This window comes from Heterodontus francisci, chromosome 4 (assembly GCF_036365525.1).
Source record: "Heterodontus francisci isolate sHetFra1 chromosome 4, sHetFra1.hap1, whole genome shotgun sequence".
NCBI lineage: Eukaryota > Metazoa > Chordata > Chondrichthyes > Heterodontiformes > Heterodontidae > Heterodontus > Heterodontus francisci.
In genome coordinates, this window is record NC_090374.1 from 137,458,459 (window position 1) to 137,473,572 (window position 15,114).

At 44.4% G+C, this 15,114-nt stretch overlaps 1 protein-coding gene across 17 annotated transcripts in view; it reads right to left on the reverse strand.

Annotated features, from left to right (window-relative positions):
• The window catches only part of rfx3 (regulatory factor X, 3 (influences HLA class II expression)), a 651,544-nt gene that overhangs the window by 98,229 nt on the left and 538,201 nt on the right, over positions 1-15,114 (reverse strand). For all 17 annotated transcript variants that reach the window (XM_068030220.1, XM_068030223.1, XM_068030230.1 and 14 more), the window contains 3 exons: positions 11,911-12,029; positions 9,086-9,201; positions 3,478-3,629 (listed from right to left, as the gene is read on the reverse strand). In XM_068030220.1, coding sequence (XP_067886321.1) covers positions 3,478-3,629; positions 9,086-9,201; positions 11,911-12,029 — 387 coding nt within the window. The remainder of the gene's footprint in view (positions 1-3,477; positions 3,630-9,085; positions 9,202-11,910; positions 12,030-15,114) is intronic.

The window sequence follows — 15,114 nt, forward strand, 5'->3', positions numbered from 1 at the left end:
AATTATTTTTATTTGTTCTGGACTCGAATCCAACCAAACCCTTCGTTATCACTCTGTAACCTATTTGTGTGTGTGTGATTCTCGTGTGTGTGTGATTCTCGTGTGTGTGTGTGTGTGTAAGTTGGAGTGTAGTTCATTATTTTTACTGAGCTCAGGTTTTGCTTTTAAATACAATAATCTAACCTCTTTCTTGTTTAAACTCAAGAAAACTTGTCCGTTTGGTTCTTTTGTGGTCATAGCACATAAAGGATTAAACACTCACTGAATTGGTAAACAGATCTACTGTTTAAAATGAAATAAAACCCTGTTGCAGTCAAACAAGGAGAGGGACAAGAGGGGAGTCTTTCGACCCCTCCTGATGTGACCGTAACAGTATTCTTGACAAAAGTCTGCCTCGGAATGTAGGTGTTCTTGCTACTTTTCTGTTTATCTGGCAGGACAGGATGGCAGCAGTACATGACAGTGACAAACAGATGTACTGTTTGATGAGATGAGCATGGAAAAGCAGTTCCAGGCTGCAGTGAGATGAAGGGCACCTTGTGTATCCAAAAGTATCCAAAACAACTGATGCAATGTGTGGCAGCAAATAACAAAGAGAATTGAACTCCTCTGTACTGTCTAACACACATGGATGTTGTGCCAACAGCAGATCACTGACGTCAGAAAAAGCAACATAATACCCTGGCTGGGCCTGCTTCTCACCAAGGAAAATGTAATTATTTTCGGTGCATTTCAATGGAATCTCCATTGTTTTGCATATATCTTGAAAGTCTTCTGTCTTCATCCTTACACATCTTTCTTCAGCAACAATCAATCTCACAGTACAAGAATGCCCACTGCTAAAAGTTCCCAAGTTTGAATCCCTCTCTGGTCAGTCTTGGCTCAGTGGTTGCACTCTTGCCTCTGAGTAAGAACATCATGGGTTCAAGCTCCACTCCTAAGACTTGAGCACAAAATCTACACTGACACTTCAGTGCAATGTGAGGGAGTGCTGCACTCTTGGAGGTGTCACCTTTTGGATGATATGTTAATTTCAGGTCTCATCTGCTCTCTCAGGTGGATGGAAAAGATAACATGGCACTATTTGAAGAAGAGCAAGGGAGTTCTCTGGGTATTCTGTCCAATATTCATCCCTCAACCAACATTAGCAAAACAGATTATCTTGTCATTCTTCATACTGCTGTTTGTGGGACCTTGCTCTATGTGAATTGGTTGCCTTGATTCCCTACATTACAATAATTCAAAAATAATTCATTGACTGTGAAGCGCTTGTCTTCAGGTCGAGAAAGGAGCTATATAAATTCAAGTTGTTTCTTTCTTCATCTGCATGAAACACTGTTCTCGAATACTAGCTCCCCTTCTGATATGCTATGTAGTATGGAGTAGGAGTTCACCTCTGGGTCCCACAAATAAACTTAGGCTACCCTGGCCTGGGTTCTTCCCTCTTTCAATCTCCATTTCCACACCTATCGGTATGCGAGCAGACAACTATAGAGGCCGAATTATCGCAAGGCTGCAAGCACTTACCACGCTGCGTAGATGGGAAGTGGTTCAGTGGCATGGTAATGAGGCCCGATGGTAAAATTGCCGTGGACTGAAGCTGCCATTGGCGGATGGTAACTAATTAACTCTCACAGTCCTACCCAGATTTTCAGACAGGCAGACTTTGGATGGGCAATGATTTCGGCAATCAGGCCGCTCACCTGATGTCATCAGCGAGAGGCCTGAACCATTTCCATGGTCAGGCCTCATTTAAATTTAATTGGCGGGCAATCCTCCCCATCTACCCTCTTTCAGTGGTGACAAGAAGCTTGCCAAATTGGAGAGTGGAATTTCCGGAAGGCCCAATGAACCTTTAAAGTTTGAAGTCATCTCTTCATTGCCCTGAAATTGTTTTTGCTATGAAAAGACCGACTTGAAACATGTCTCAAGTTAGTCACTTGGCAGTGGAAGTCTTGATATGGCAGGTGAGGGCATGCAGTCAGGTTTTTTTCTCTTCCACTCATAGCAAATCAGTCCCCTGACAGACTCTGCAGCAAGCTTGGAGAAAGGTGGTCCTCCTTTGTGGATTTGTAACAGTCCCAATTTCAGCTCCCTGAGATCACCCCACTGCTGTTGTTGCTCCTCTTTCACTAACTATAGTAGAGTGGCTGATAATTCCAATGATCTGCATTGTCCAGTACCCCTTTGAGTTTCCTAAAAGTTCTGAAGCAGAATCAAGCAGAGATTTGCAAGTCCTAAACATCAGTAGAAATCAAGCCAGGTTATCCCCAAACAGATTCTAATGATCTGAGCAGATGAGTGCACTTTAACATGTACTTCCAATGACCATTTCAGGTCTATACTGTTTAATGAGTTCAACACTGCATGGTACTTCAATTTTTTGAGACTAAAATATCATTGGGATCCTGACTTGAATTATATAATGAAGGTCCTGCCTGCTTCGGCCAGGCGCCTAGCCTGCCTTTGTAAAGGCCCCGAATAAAATGGTGGCAGATAGATTGGGAACAAGAACGGGACACTAAGTTCAGCATCATGATTTTTGGGGAGTACTGCCCCAGTCCCACTGTGTAGAAGCCCTCAAAATCAGGGCCAACAAATCTTAAGTGGTCATTAGTAAAGAACCATATAACCACCTTACAGCAATTACCAACAATAGAAAAGTCTAATTTAGATAAGCAGCTCACAACAGAAATGAGCACTATCAATTGCAAATTTTCATTTCTGTGGAGATCATATAAGAAGAATACATAATTTGCTTCAATATCTCCATTATTTACTGCAAAATTTGTTTGCTTAACCGTGTTTCTAAAAAAAAAATCCTACTTCAGTTTTCTAAATTACTTTTGTGCCACTTTATGTCCATGACACTCCTCATTCCAACCAGGAGGCCAGGCAAGTAACTTATTACCAAACCTTTGCCAATGTTGCTCTTTAGCTGACAGCTATGAAGGATACCACAGCATACACTGGGGAAGTGCATCCCTTTCACTTGGTGTCTCCTCTATTAAATTGACTGATAACAAATGCATATCTACTGCAGGACAGAATAATTTGAAAGAACAGAAAAATTAACACATGCTTGAGAGGGAAAAAGAATGATTTCTATTACGTTATCACAATAAACCTGGGTAATAGTAAAGCAAAAAAACAAAAATCGCATTTTCTGCTAAATCATATTAACATTTGAACACATTGGGCTAGGATAACAATTTTTAAATTATTTTCATTTTAACACAGAGAAGGCAGGATATGGTGCACCTGCTACCCCCAAGAGTCACATTGCCAAGACAACTTAAGATACAGGAAAATAAAAACTTCATTCAGGCCAATTCTGTGCACAAAGAAACTGATCTGATTCAAGAATGTGTTTGCACATCTGTAACATGATGTAACAGTTTATTATTTGTTTCTTTTTTGCATTTTACGACTGAATTTAAAAATTTTAAAAAGTAAATAACTTGTGGCAGTACTTACTAGGAATAGGTCTAAGGACATCTGGAATAAGGATTTCCACAAGAGCCTGGTACATTACATGATCGCAGGTACACATCCACTTGAGGACGGAATCATTCTTGCACAGAGCAGTGAGCTTTGCCTTTGGGAGTCTACCTTCTATTTCACTCTCGCTACAGGAGGACAGATATAGAATCAGATCAATGATTACTAAAATATCAGTGATAAGTGATGGATTTTCATCTACAATTACATGATAGATTGTTACAACATTCTTGGGTCCAATTTAACATGTGGCAGTATCAACACTAAGGAGACTTGGTGAGTTGCTGCAGTGTATCTGGTGTCACGGTGCGTCGGTGATGAAAGGAGTGAATGTTGAAGGTGGTGGATGGGGTGCTAATCAAGCGGGCTGCTTTATCCTGGATGGTGTCAAGCTTCTTGAGTATTGTTGGAGCTGCACCAATCCAGGCAAGTGGACAGCATTCCATCATACTCCTGACTTGTGCCTTGTAGATGGTGGATAGGCATTGGGGAGTCAGAAGGTGAGTTACTTGCTGCAGAATTCCCAGCTTCTGACCTCATCTTGTAGCCATAGTATTTATGTGGCTGGTCCAGTTCAGTTTCTGGTCAATGGTAACCCCCAGGATGTTGATAGTGGAGGATTCAGCGATGGTAGCACCATTGAACATCAAGGAGAGATGGTTAGATTCTCTCTTGTGTTACGACCGAGGCGGGAGGAATGCACTGTTTTTTCTAGTTCCACTTCTCCACAGGTCACAACATATATTTACATGTTTACCGAGTTATTAATACAGTCAATCATAGACTCTATTTTTATCCCAGAATAAAATACACCAAACAGGTTTTTTAAATAAACAACAAAATTATCAGTTTATTATAAAACAAGACATAACCAGTAATGAAGCAAAGCATTAACACACAGATTGAAATATGAAAATTCCCTTTTTACCTTAGCCTCTCACAGACACATTGGATAACTGAAAAATATAGATTTTTTTCTTTAGAGCTCTGTTACAAAAAAAAGACAAAAAAAATACTTTGGCCATATACTTACAAATTCTTGAAGAAAAAAAAAGACATTGAAAGATGTTAGCTGTCCTTTATGGTCCCAAATACGCTGTCTCTGGGATCTTCCTAGAACAGTTGGTTTCTGGCGACGTTGAGGATCAGTTGGACAGGTTTTCTGGTGGGCTTTTCAGGAGTAGATGCCAGTGTTGTAGCTGTAGTGGAACAGCTTTGCTCGTTCTGGAGCACAAGTCTTCAGTGCTATTGCCGGAATGTCGTCAGGGCCCATAGCCTTTGCAGTCTTTAGCCGTTTCTTGATATCACGTGGTGTGAATCAGATTGGTTGAAGACTGGCAGCTGTGATACTGGGGACCTCAGGAGGAGGCCAAGATGGATCATCCACTCAGCATTTCTGGCTGAAGATGGATGCAAATGCTTCAGCCCTTTCTTTTGCATAGTCAGGAGTGTGATGGAATACTCTCCACTTGCCTGAATGAGTGCATCTCCAACAACACTCGAGAAGCTCGACACCATCCAGGAGAAAACAGCCCACTTGATTGGTACCCCAACCACCTCCTTAAACATTCACTCCCTTCACCACTGACGCACAGTGGCAGCAATATGTACCATCTACATTGACGGTGGCAGGGCAGGTTGAGAAAGCGTTAATAAGACATACGAGATCCTGGGCTTTATAAAGGGAGACATAGAGTTCAAAAGCAAGGAAGTTATGGTGAACCTTTATAAAACATTAGTTCTGTCTCAACTGGAGTATTGTGTCCAATTCTGGGCACCACACTTTAGGAAGGATGTGAAGGCTTTAGAGAGGGCGCAGAAAAGTTGAACGATAATGGTTCCTGGGATGAGGGACTTCAGTTACGTGGATAGATTGGAGATCGACCATTGACATGCTGTTCTCCCTTCGTCAGATACAGGAGAAATGCCGCGAACAACAGATGCCCCTCTACGTTGCTTTCATTGATCTCACCAAAGCCTTTGACCTCGTCAGCAGACGTGGTCTCTTCAGACTACTAGAAAAGATCGGATGTCCACCAAAGCTACTAAGTATCATCACCTCATTCCATGACAATATGAAAGGCACAATTCAGCATAGCGGCACCTCATCAGACCCCTTTCCTATCCTGAGTGGCGTGAAACAGGGCTGTGTTCTCGCACCCACACTTTTTGGGATTTCCTTCTCCCTGCTGCTCTCACATGCGTTCAACTCTTCAGAAGAAGGAATTTTCCTCCACACAAGATCAGGGGGCAGGTTGTTCAACCTTGCCGTCTAAGAGCGAAGACCAAAGTACGGAAAGTCCTCCTCAGGGAACTCCTCTTCGCTGATGATGCTGCTTTAACATCTCACACTGAAGAGTGTCTGCAGAGTCTCATCAACAGGTTTGGGGCTGCCTGCAATGAATTTGGCCTAACCATCAGCCTCAAGAAAACGAACATCGTGGGACAGGACGTCAGAAATGCTCCATCCATCAACATCGGCGACCACGCTCTGGAAGTGGTTCAAGAGTTCACCTACCTAGGCTCAACTATCACCAGTAACCTGTCTCTCGATGCAGAAATCAACAAGTGCATGGGAAAGGCTTCCACTGCTATGTCCAGACTGGCCTAGAGAGTGTGGGAAAATGGCGCACTGACACGGAACACAGAAGTCCGAGTGTATCAAGCCTGTGTCCTCAGTACCTTGCTCTATGGCAGCGAGGCCTGGACAACGTATGTCAGCCAAGAGCGACGTCTCAATTCATTCCATCTTCGCTGCCTCCGGAGAATCCTTGGCATCAGGTGGCAGGACCGTATCTCCAACACAGAAGTCCTCGAGGCGGCCAACATCCCCAGCTTATACACACTACTGAGTCAGCTGCGCTTGAGATGGCTTGGCCATGTGAGCCGCATGGAAGATGGCAGGATCCCCAAAGACACATTGTACAGCGAGCTCGCCATTGGTATCAGACCCACCGGCCGTCCATGTCTCCGCTTTAAAGACGTCTGCAAACGCGACATGAAGTCCTGAAACATTGATCACAAGTCGTGGGAGTCAGTTGCCAGCGATCGCCAGAACTGGCAGGCAGCCATAAATGCGGGGCTAAAGTGTGGCAAGTGAAAGAGACTTAGCAGTTGGCAGGAAAAAAGACAGAAGCCCAAGGGGAGAGCCAACTGTGTAGTAGCTCCGACAAACAATTTCTTCTGCAGCACCTGTGGAAGAGTCTGTCACTCTAATATTGGCCTTTATAGCCACTCCAGGCGCTGCTCCACAAACCACTGACCACCTCCAGGCGCTTACCCATTGTCTCTCGAGACAAGGAGGCCAAAGAAGAAGAAGAAGACTGGGTCTGTTCTCCATGGAGAACATTGAGAGGAGATTTGATAGAGGTGTTCAAAATTATGAGGGGTCTAGACAGAGTAGATAGGGAGAAACTGTTCCCATTGGTGGAACAGTCGAGAACCAGAGGACACAGATTTAAGGTGAATGGCAAAAGAAGCAATGGTGACATGAGGAAAAACCTTTTTTATGCAGTGAGTGGTTAGGATCAGGAATGCACTGCCTGAGAGTGTGATGGAGGCAGATTCAATTGTGGCTTTCAACAGGGAATTGGATAATTAGCTTAAGAGAAAAACATTTGCAGGGCTATGGGGAAAAGGTAGGAGAGTTGGACTAGCTGAGTTGCTCTTGCAGAGCGCTGGTCTGGACACGATGGGCGGAGTGGTCTCCTTCTGTGCTGTAACAATTCTATGATTCTACGATTCCAGATGCTGCCTGAGAAGGATTTGAATCTGGAATTTAATTAGTTGAGAAAAAAGTTTAAGATGTGCCCTTAATTTTTGAAAACTTTTTAACAAGGCCCTAAAAAATATTGATTGATAATTGTAGATGTGTTTCAGAATGTGTTTCGTGCTAGCTGAATGATAAAAACCCAATAAATAACATTCTGTGTAATCAATTTATAATGTTAACCGACTTACTGTATGCACCATTGAAAAATAATAGGTGAGGTGATGTGGATTTCCTGCATGATAAGTGCCTAATCTCAGCCATGCCATCATGGAGATGTGTCGAACAGAGGTCAATCACCTCCACACACCAGAAAGAGTGAAAAATTGAACAGACTCACCCTAGGCTTCTCTCACATGCATTCTATCAGTTATTTTCAGAATTGGCAAAGGTTACCTGCATTTATGGCATAGGACAGAGACCAGGAGAGGTAGAAAACAAAGAAAAAACATATCAACAAAAAATATATTAGGGTAGAAACTGGTGCTCATTGCACCCTGATGAGGTAAAAATTTCACAGGGTCAATCTTTTGGTCATCTGACCTAATATCTCTTTTTGTGGCTTAGTGTCATACTTAATGTCACGCTCGTGTGAAGTGCTATATACACTAAAGTTGTTGTTGTTCTACAGGCATTTGGTCCCTAATTAGCACATGCAAGGAGTCGAACGCATGTTTAATGTGGCTGCCTGAGATGCCTGAAATTGTCGGATGATGTATTTCAAGTTTCCTTGGGTCATGTACAAGAGACCAGAATTAGAGGAATGCAAATATCTTGGAGGGTTGTAAGACTGGAGGAGATTACAGAGATAGGGAGGGACCAGGCCATGGAGGGATTTGAAAACAAAGATGAGAATCTTAAAATCAAGACGTTGCTTGACCCGGAGCCAATGTTGGTCCGCAAGCACAGGGCTGATAGGTGAATGGGACTTGGTGTGAGTTAAGATGCAGGCAGCAGAATTTTGGATGACCTCAAGTTAATGGAAAGTAGAATATATAAGGGTTATTTATTTATTTAGAGATACAGCACTGAAACAGGCCCTTCGGCCCACCGAGTCTGTGCCGACCAAGAACCACCCATTTATACTAACCCTACCGTAATCCCATATTCTCTACCACCTACCTACACTAGGGGCAATTTACAATGGCCAATTTACCTATCACCTGCAAGTCTTTGGCTGTGGGAGGAAACCGGAGCACCCTGCAGAAACCCACGCGGTCACAGGGAGAACTTGCAAACTCCGCACAGGCAGTACCCAGAATTGAACCCGATCTGTGGAGCTGTGAGGCTGAGGTGCTAACCACTGCACCACTGTTCCTCAGCAACATTAGTCAGCATTGTGTGGAGCACAGCATCGGGCCTGCTCCACTCACTCAGGTTTTGATCGGATTGCTGCTGCCTAAGAAATTCTTTTTATTTAAACTTACTTTTGTGTGGAGCCGGGAGGAGCAGGAATGTTAGTCTTGGCTCCAAAACACTCCTGTGGGCCGCTGCCAGCCCCCGTAACCTACCCACACGTGTTGTTCTTCCCTCCCTCTGAGATTTACCTGAAAGCCACTGTCAGCGAGGAAGCAGACCCATATTTCATTGCCAACTTTAAATTAGCTGCCTCTGAAGGCACAACAGGTGTCAGCAGTTTGCCAATATTATTAAAATGAGGCTACGGGACCATTATGAGTGAACCTCAGACTTTTGTTTTTGGCATGTGCTTGCAGCGCATCACCTACTTTGGGCCCTAAAATGGGCCAAAACCAATTTTTACTTGCCTACAACTGGCCAAGTTGTGAAAGCCAAATAGATCCGACAGAAACTTGCCTGGTTTGACTGATAGGAGTCCCATCAGTTGAAGTTGATGGACTATAGTGCCAGAATGTTTGCCATAGTTTTTCAATGAGGCTAAACTGAAGATTCACTACTACATCCAGTATCGCCTATAAGGTAACAAAAACACCGTGTAAGCAAAAGATATGATTCCAGCAACAAATACAGTTTAAAGGATTCATTATTCTTAGCAGCTAAAAAAAGACAGACTCTTCATTGGGACCAAGGTGCAAGAGGCCATCTCTGACTTTGAATGAGATACTGTAGATATTAGAGTTTTTACATTACATCATAGATATTAGGATGTGAAAGATAACAAGTTTATCTGAAACTCTTCTATCTATTATTTTGGTGGAGGCTTTAACTGGCTTAAAATGAAGATACTAATTTAATTACTTAATGTGTAACATTTTAAAGCCTGGTTACTGGGGGACTATGGGTTCACACTCCCTGTGCATCTCTTTGTTTGTGGGATCAACACACAATGAATTAAAACAGTTTTCTGCTGAAAAGGGATGCTCTGTGAAGCAGGCCTAATGCAATGATGAGGAATTAAAAGAATGTGTGAAGGTCATTCGTCCATGTCTTGAAGGTCTGGGAAACGTAGGTCTATCACTGTGTTTATAGTAATAAAGTGATTGCAAGAGTTTAAGTGGACCATTTAACCATGTTAACAGGATGATTAGGGGAGGTTGAGATGGGCCAAGTGCATCTTCTTGGCTCCATGTCGTTACCTCAATGTCACTTTGTGTCTCTTTTGATGTATTGTGATTTAGGGTCGTATGCATGAAATATTAGTCGAAATTTAACATTTGAGGCAGTGACCCTGCCCACCGGCTCAAAAGCTGGGGCAAGCCCACCTCTGCCGGGCCTGGACACCACGCTGCTACTTTGCGTGGCCCAGTCCCTTAATTGGCTTTGATCGGGACTTCTGCCCCTCTGAGGCAGCAAGTCCCACCTTCAAAAGCTGCTGGCCAATCAGAGGACTGGCAACTCCTCAGTCCCAGCAGTGCCACCCGGAGTAGTGGCCACTGCTGGGACTGCACCCGGCAAGAAGAGAATGATCGATATTGCCCTTCAAAGAGATAAGTGGGGGTTGGGCATCGCTGGGGACAATCAGGGTGCGGGTAGGTCAGAGAGTAGGGCGGAGTGGGGGGGTAGTTTTCGTGGGGGGTGGCCAGTGCTACTGGGGGGGGGCTCACCGTGGGGCACAGGGTGCCTGATCAATTAATTGGCAACTTAAGGACCTCAATTGACCTTGGTCGGGTGGGCTGTTTGCCACCTCCCCACCACTGGTAAAACAGCAGCAGGGGCAGGTAGGCAATGGGCACGGCACCCGCCCCCCACCTCCAACACGCTTTTATGCTCCCCCCCCCCACCCCTCCACCTCCTAGCCCTCTCCCGGGGCGGGTGGGGGGGGGGGGGGGGGGAAGTGGGCATTAAATTCTGGCCATAGGGACAAACGGTAGAACTGGCATAAGAGTTTTGAGTGAACGACTGTATGTTGTAGTTATACTGGATTGTGGATTATGATGTACCTGAGTTCTCATAATGAATTGTAAGCTCAGAAAACAATTGTGTAGTCATATTGGAATTGTGTAGTATGATCTACCTGAGTACTCATGTTGGATTGTGTAACATGAGCTCCTTAAAGAGCTGATTCTGCAATTGTTACAACAGATGGGCTGGATTTTGTGCAGGAGGTGGGAACCCGGCGGCGGGCCATAAAGGCAGGGGGAACCCCGGCTCTGCATTTTTTCAGCACCCTGGAGCAATCCTCCAGTCTTTTAGGGTCAACATTCATTTAAGGAGGAGGGATCTCTGTCCCTTTAAAGACTTTATAGAGACAGGGCTCCCGCCTCCTAGAGCTGCTGGCCAATCAGACAGCCGGCAGCTCAGCAGTATTGGCAGTGCCACCAGGAGCGGTGGCCACAGCTGGTACTGCTGAAGCCTCGGACCCAGGCCCAGCAGTGGAACTCTGGAACCAACAGGTAGGTGAGACAGGGTTGCCGTGGCCAGTCTGGAAAGCCCTGGCAAAGGGGGTGGGGAGTGTGGTTGTTTGGTCCAAGGGGAAGGGGCAGGGGGTCCGGGGGGTACAGCTGTTCCTGGGGGCTCCTCAGTGGGTCACAAATTGCCCATGAAGGAGGGCCCCCCACAAAGCTTGCAGGAAGCGCGGTTCATTTTACAAGGCATCCTCCCCGTGGACGGAGGATCCCCCCCCACCCGCTGCTGGTAAGATCCCAGCAATGGCAGGAAGAGGCCCTTAATTGACCGTTAATAGGCCACTTAAGGACCTCAATTGGCCTCTGGACTGGAAGGTTGTTGTCGGCTTATCCTGCCCCCGGGAAGACTGGAACCAGGAAACCCGGCGTCAGGTTCCGTGACGGGTGATTCCGCTCCGATTCTCCGGCCACCCACCACGTAACTCGCCTTCCAGATGAGCACAAGATCCGGCCCAATGTCTGTGTACTCTGATGTTTAAAGTAATTCAATAAATTAGAACAAGAAAGCAGTCCCAACACCTAAACAATCCCAGTTATCTAAAGTAAAAATCTGAAATGCAGAGTGGATATTCTGTTCAGCAATTTAATTCTCAATATCATAGTCTATTGGCCAGATTCACGCAGAACCCCACGCACGATTCGACGAAAGGAGGTGAAAAAGGAAATAGGTCTGTTTTATGATTTTGTTTTGTATCAATAAAGTTTTGGCAAGGTTTATTGTGAAACTGAGTTCATAAAAGGATGAATAATTTATTTTTAACTTGTGCATATTCTGAATTAAAAATTAATTTAAGTTATGGGCCCTAAGTTCCATACCTCACAATGCTCTCTATAAAGAATCTGTAGTGTTCTGATATCCTCAAGACTGATGCCATCCAACAATGGAGTGTCTCCAACCTCAAGTTCTACAAATTCAGGAAGCGCACGAGAGGCATCTATCATGAAAATAAACCAAAAACAGAATTTATTCACACTGCTCATCTGCTAAAATAAAACCTTGCCTGATTTACTGACATCAAAGGGCCTTTGGAGTTTTGTGAGTAATGATGAATAAGCAGCCAGGAGTATAAGTGACGTAGATATGAAGCTCATAAATAAACATTCTAAGTAGTAATTCTGGTTTTCTGTCATTGAAAAGACTTGTTCACTATTTATACACATTCATTCTCATAATGCTAATTTTTTTTTTTGTTCATTCATGGGATGTGGATGTCATTGGCAAGGCCAGCGTTTATTGTCCATCCCTAATTGCCTTTGTGAAGGTGGTGGAAAGCCATTTCTTGAAGTGCTGCAGTCTATGTGGTGTAGGTACACCCACAGTGTTGTTAGTAATGAGTTCCAAGATTTTGAACCAGTGACAATGAAGGAATAGCAATATCTTTACAAGTCAGGATGGTACGTGACTTGGAGGGGAACTTTCCGGTGGTGGGGTTCCCATGCGCCTGGGTGTGAGAGCAGCAACAAGCCGTCCTGTTGAGGGGGTTCCCCTCCCATCCCCCCACAGTGGTGGTCTGCTGCTGAATCTATTTTTTAATAATAATTTAAAAAAGTTTGAGAGGACACTTCCATTTTGAAACATCCTCTCTCTTACTTAGCTTCCATTATAGCCTACTGCTCCCCTCAAGCTAGAAGGCCTCTGATTGGCCCTCCAGATTTGAGAGCCTGCCCACCATTCTTGGTGCTGGTCTTGCTTGGACACCTGATTAGAAGGATCAGCAGGTTCAGAAGAGGGCCATGACCTTAAGTTAATTTTAGTTTTCAAAGATTGCTTTGTGGACCAGGAGGAACAACAGGGATTCCCTGAGTCTTCCCTGCCCTGGGCTTCCCATGATTGCCTCGGGTCCACACCCTAGACTTATCCTGTCCGGGATCCCCGGTAGCAGCTGCATGCCATGCTTGCCATGATGGGGCGGCACAGTGGCGCAGTGGTTAGCACCGCAGCCTCACAGCTCCAGCGACCCGGGTTCAGTTCTGGGTGCTGCCTGTGCGGAGTTTGCAAGTTCTCCCTGTGACCGCATGGGTTTCCGCCGGGTGCTCTGGTTTCCTCCCACAGCCAAAGACTTGCAGGTTGATAGGTAAATTGGCTATTGTAAATTGCCCCTAGTGTAGGTAGGTGGTAGGAGAATGGTGGAGATGTAGTAGGGAATATGGGATTCATGTAGGATTAGTATAAATGGGTGATTGTTGGTCAGCAAATACTCGGTGGACCGAAGGGCCTGTTTCAGTGCTGTATCTTTAAATAAAAATGCTTGCCTACTCTCACGTGCTAGGTTCATGCCCCAACTTATTTAAATTAGGCTCGGGCCTCACCTTGATGAGCTTAATGCTTAGCCTGTGGGCCACATGCTCACCCAAAGTTCTTGAGTTAATATCAGAATCTCGTACCTCTCCTGCTATTAAGCTTTCTAATTTCTTTCCTTTTTCCAGTATGGGAGAAAGATTTGATAAGACGGATTTGTAAGAGGCATGCTTGACTAATTGAACAGAATTTTTTGATGAAGGAACAAAGAGGCTGATGAAGGGAATGCAGTGGATGTTGCCTAAATGGATTTTAAGAAAGTGTTCAACAAAGTACTATATAAAAGGCTGATAAACAAAATTGAGGCTTATGGAATAGGAGGGTCAGTGTCCAATTGGATAAAAAATTGGCTCAAGGACAGAAAACAGCGAGTCATGGTAAATGGTTACTTCTCAGACTGGAGGATGGTAGATGGTAGTGTTCTCCAATGGTCAGTACTAGGACCACAGTTTTTTTTGTTCCAGATAAAATGACTTGGATCTTGGAATACAGATTTGAATTTCAAAATTTGCTGATGATACCAAACTTGGAGGAGTTGCAAACAGTTGAGGATGATACAAATCGCCTGCAACAGGACGTAGTTAGGCTAGCAGAATAGACAGACAAGTAGCAGATGGAATTTAATACAGACAAGTGTGAGGTGATGCATGTTTGCAGAAGGGATAGGCTGAGGCAATATAGACTTAATGGTGCAGTTCTAAAGATTGTGCAGGAACAGAGGGACCTGGGGGTGCATGTGCATCTACCTTTGAAGGTGAGCAAGTGGTTAGCAAAGCATATGTGATCTTGGGATTCATAAATTGAGGTATTGAATCCAAAAGAAGGGAAGTTATGCTCAACCTTTATAAAGCCCTGGCTAGGCCCCAACTAGAGTATTGTATCCAGTTCTGGTCACCACACTTTAGGAAGGATGTGAGGGTCCTTGAGAGGGTGTGAGGAGATTTACCAGAATGGTTCCAGGGATGGGGGTTTTATTTACAAGGTTAGGTTGGAAAAGCTGGGGTTGTCCTCCTTAGAACAAAGGAGATTGAGGAGAGATTTAATCGAGGTGTACAAGATTATAACAGGCTTAGGTAAATTAGATAAGGAAAAACTGCTCCCATTAACTGATGGTACAAAGACTAAGAGACACAGATTGAGGGTTTTGGGCAAGTGATGCAGGGGGAATATGAGAAAGAACTATTTTATGCAGCAGGTGGTAATGATCTGGACCTTGCTGCCCACAAGGGTGGTGGAAGTGGAGACAATCAATAACTTCAAAAGGAAATTGGATGAGCATTTGAAGGAAATAAACTTGCAGGGCTACGGGGATGAATGGGGGGAGTGGGACTGACTGGATAGCTCTGTGGAGAGATGGCATTGACTTAATGAGTGGAATGGCCTCCTTCTGTGCCATAAATGACTCATTACTGACCTGGACTTGGGTATACAGGGCATAATGTCAAAATTTGCTGATGATATGGAACATGGAAATGAAGTAAACAATGACAAGGATAGTAACAGATTTCAGGAGGACACAGACAGAATGGTGAAATGGGCAGATATATGGCAAATGAAATATAACGCACAGAAGTGTGAAGTATGATGCATTCTGGTAGAAAGAATGAGGAGCAGCAATATGAACTAAATGGTACCATTTTAAAGGGGGTGTGGGAAGAGAGAGAGATGGGAATGTATGTTCACAAATCTTTGAAGGTGGCAGGACAAGTCGAGAAAGTTGC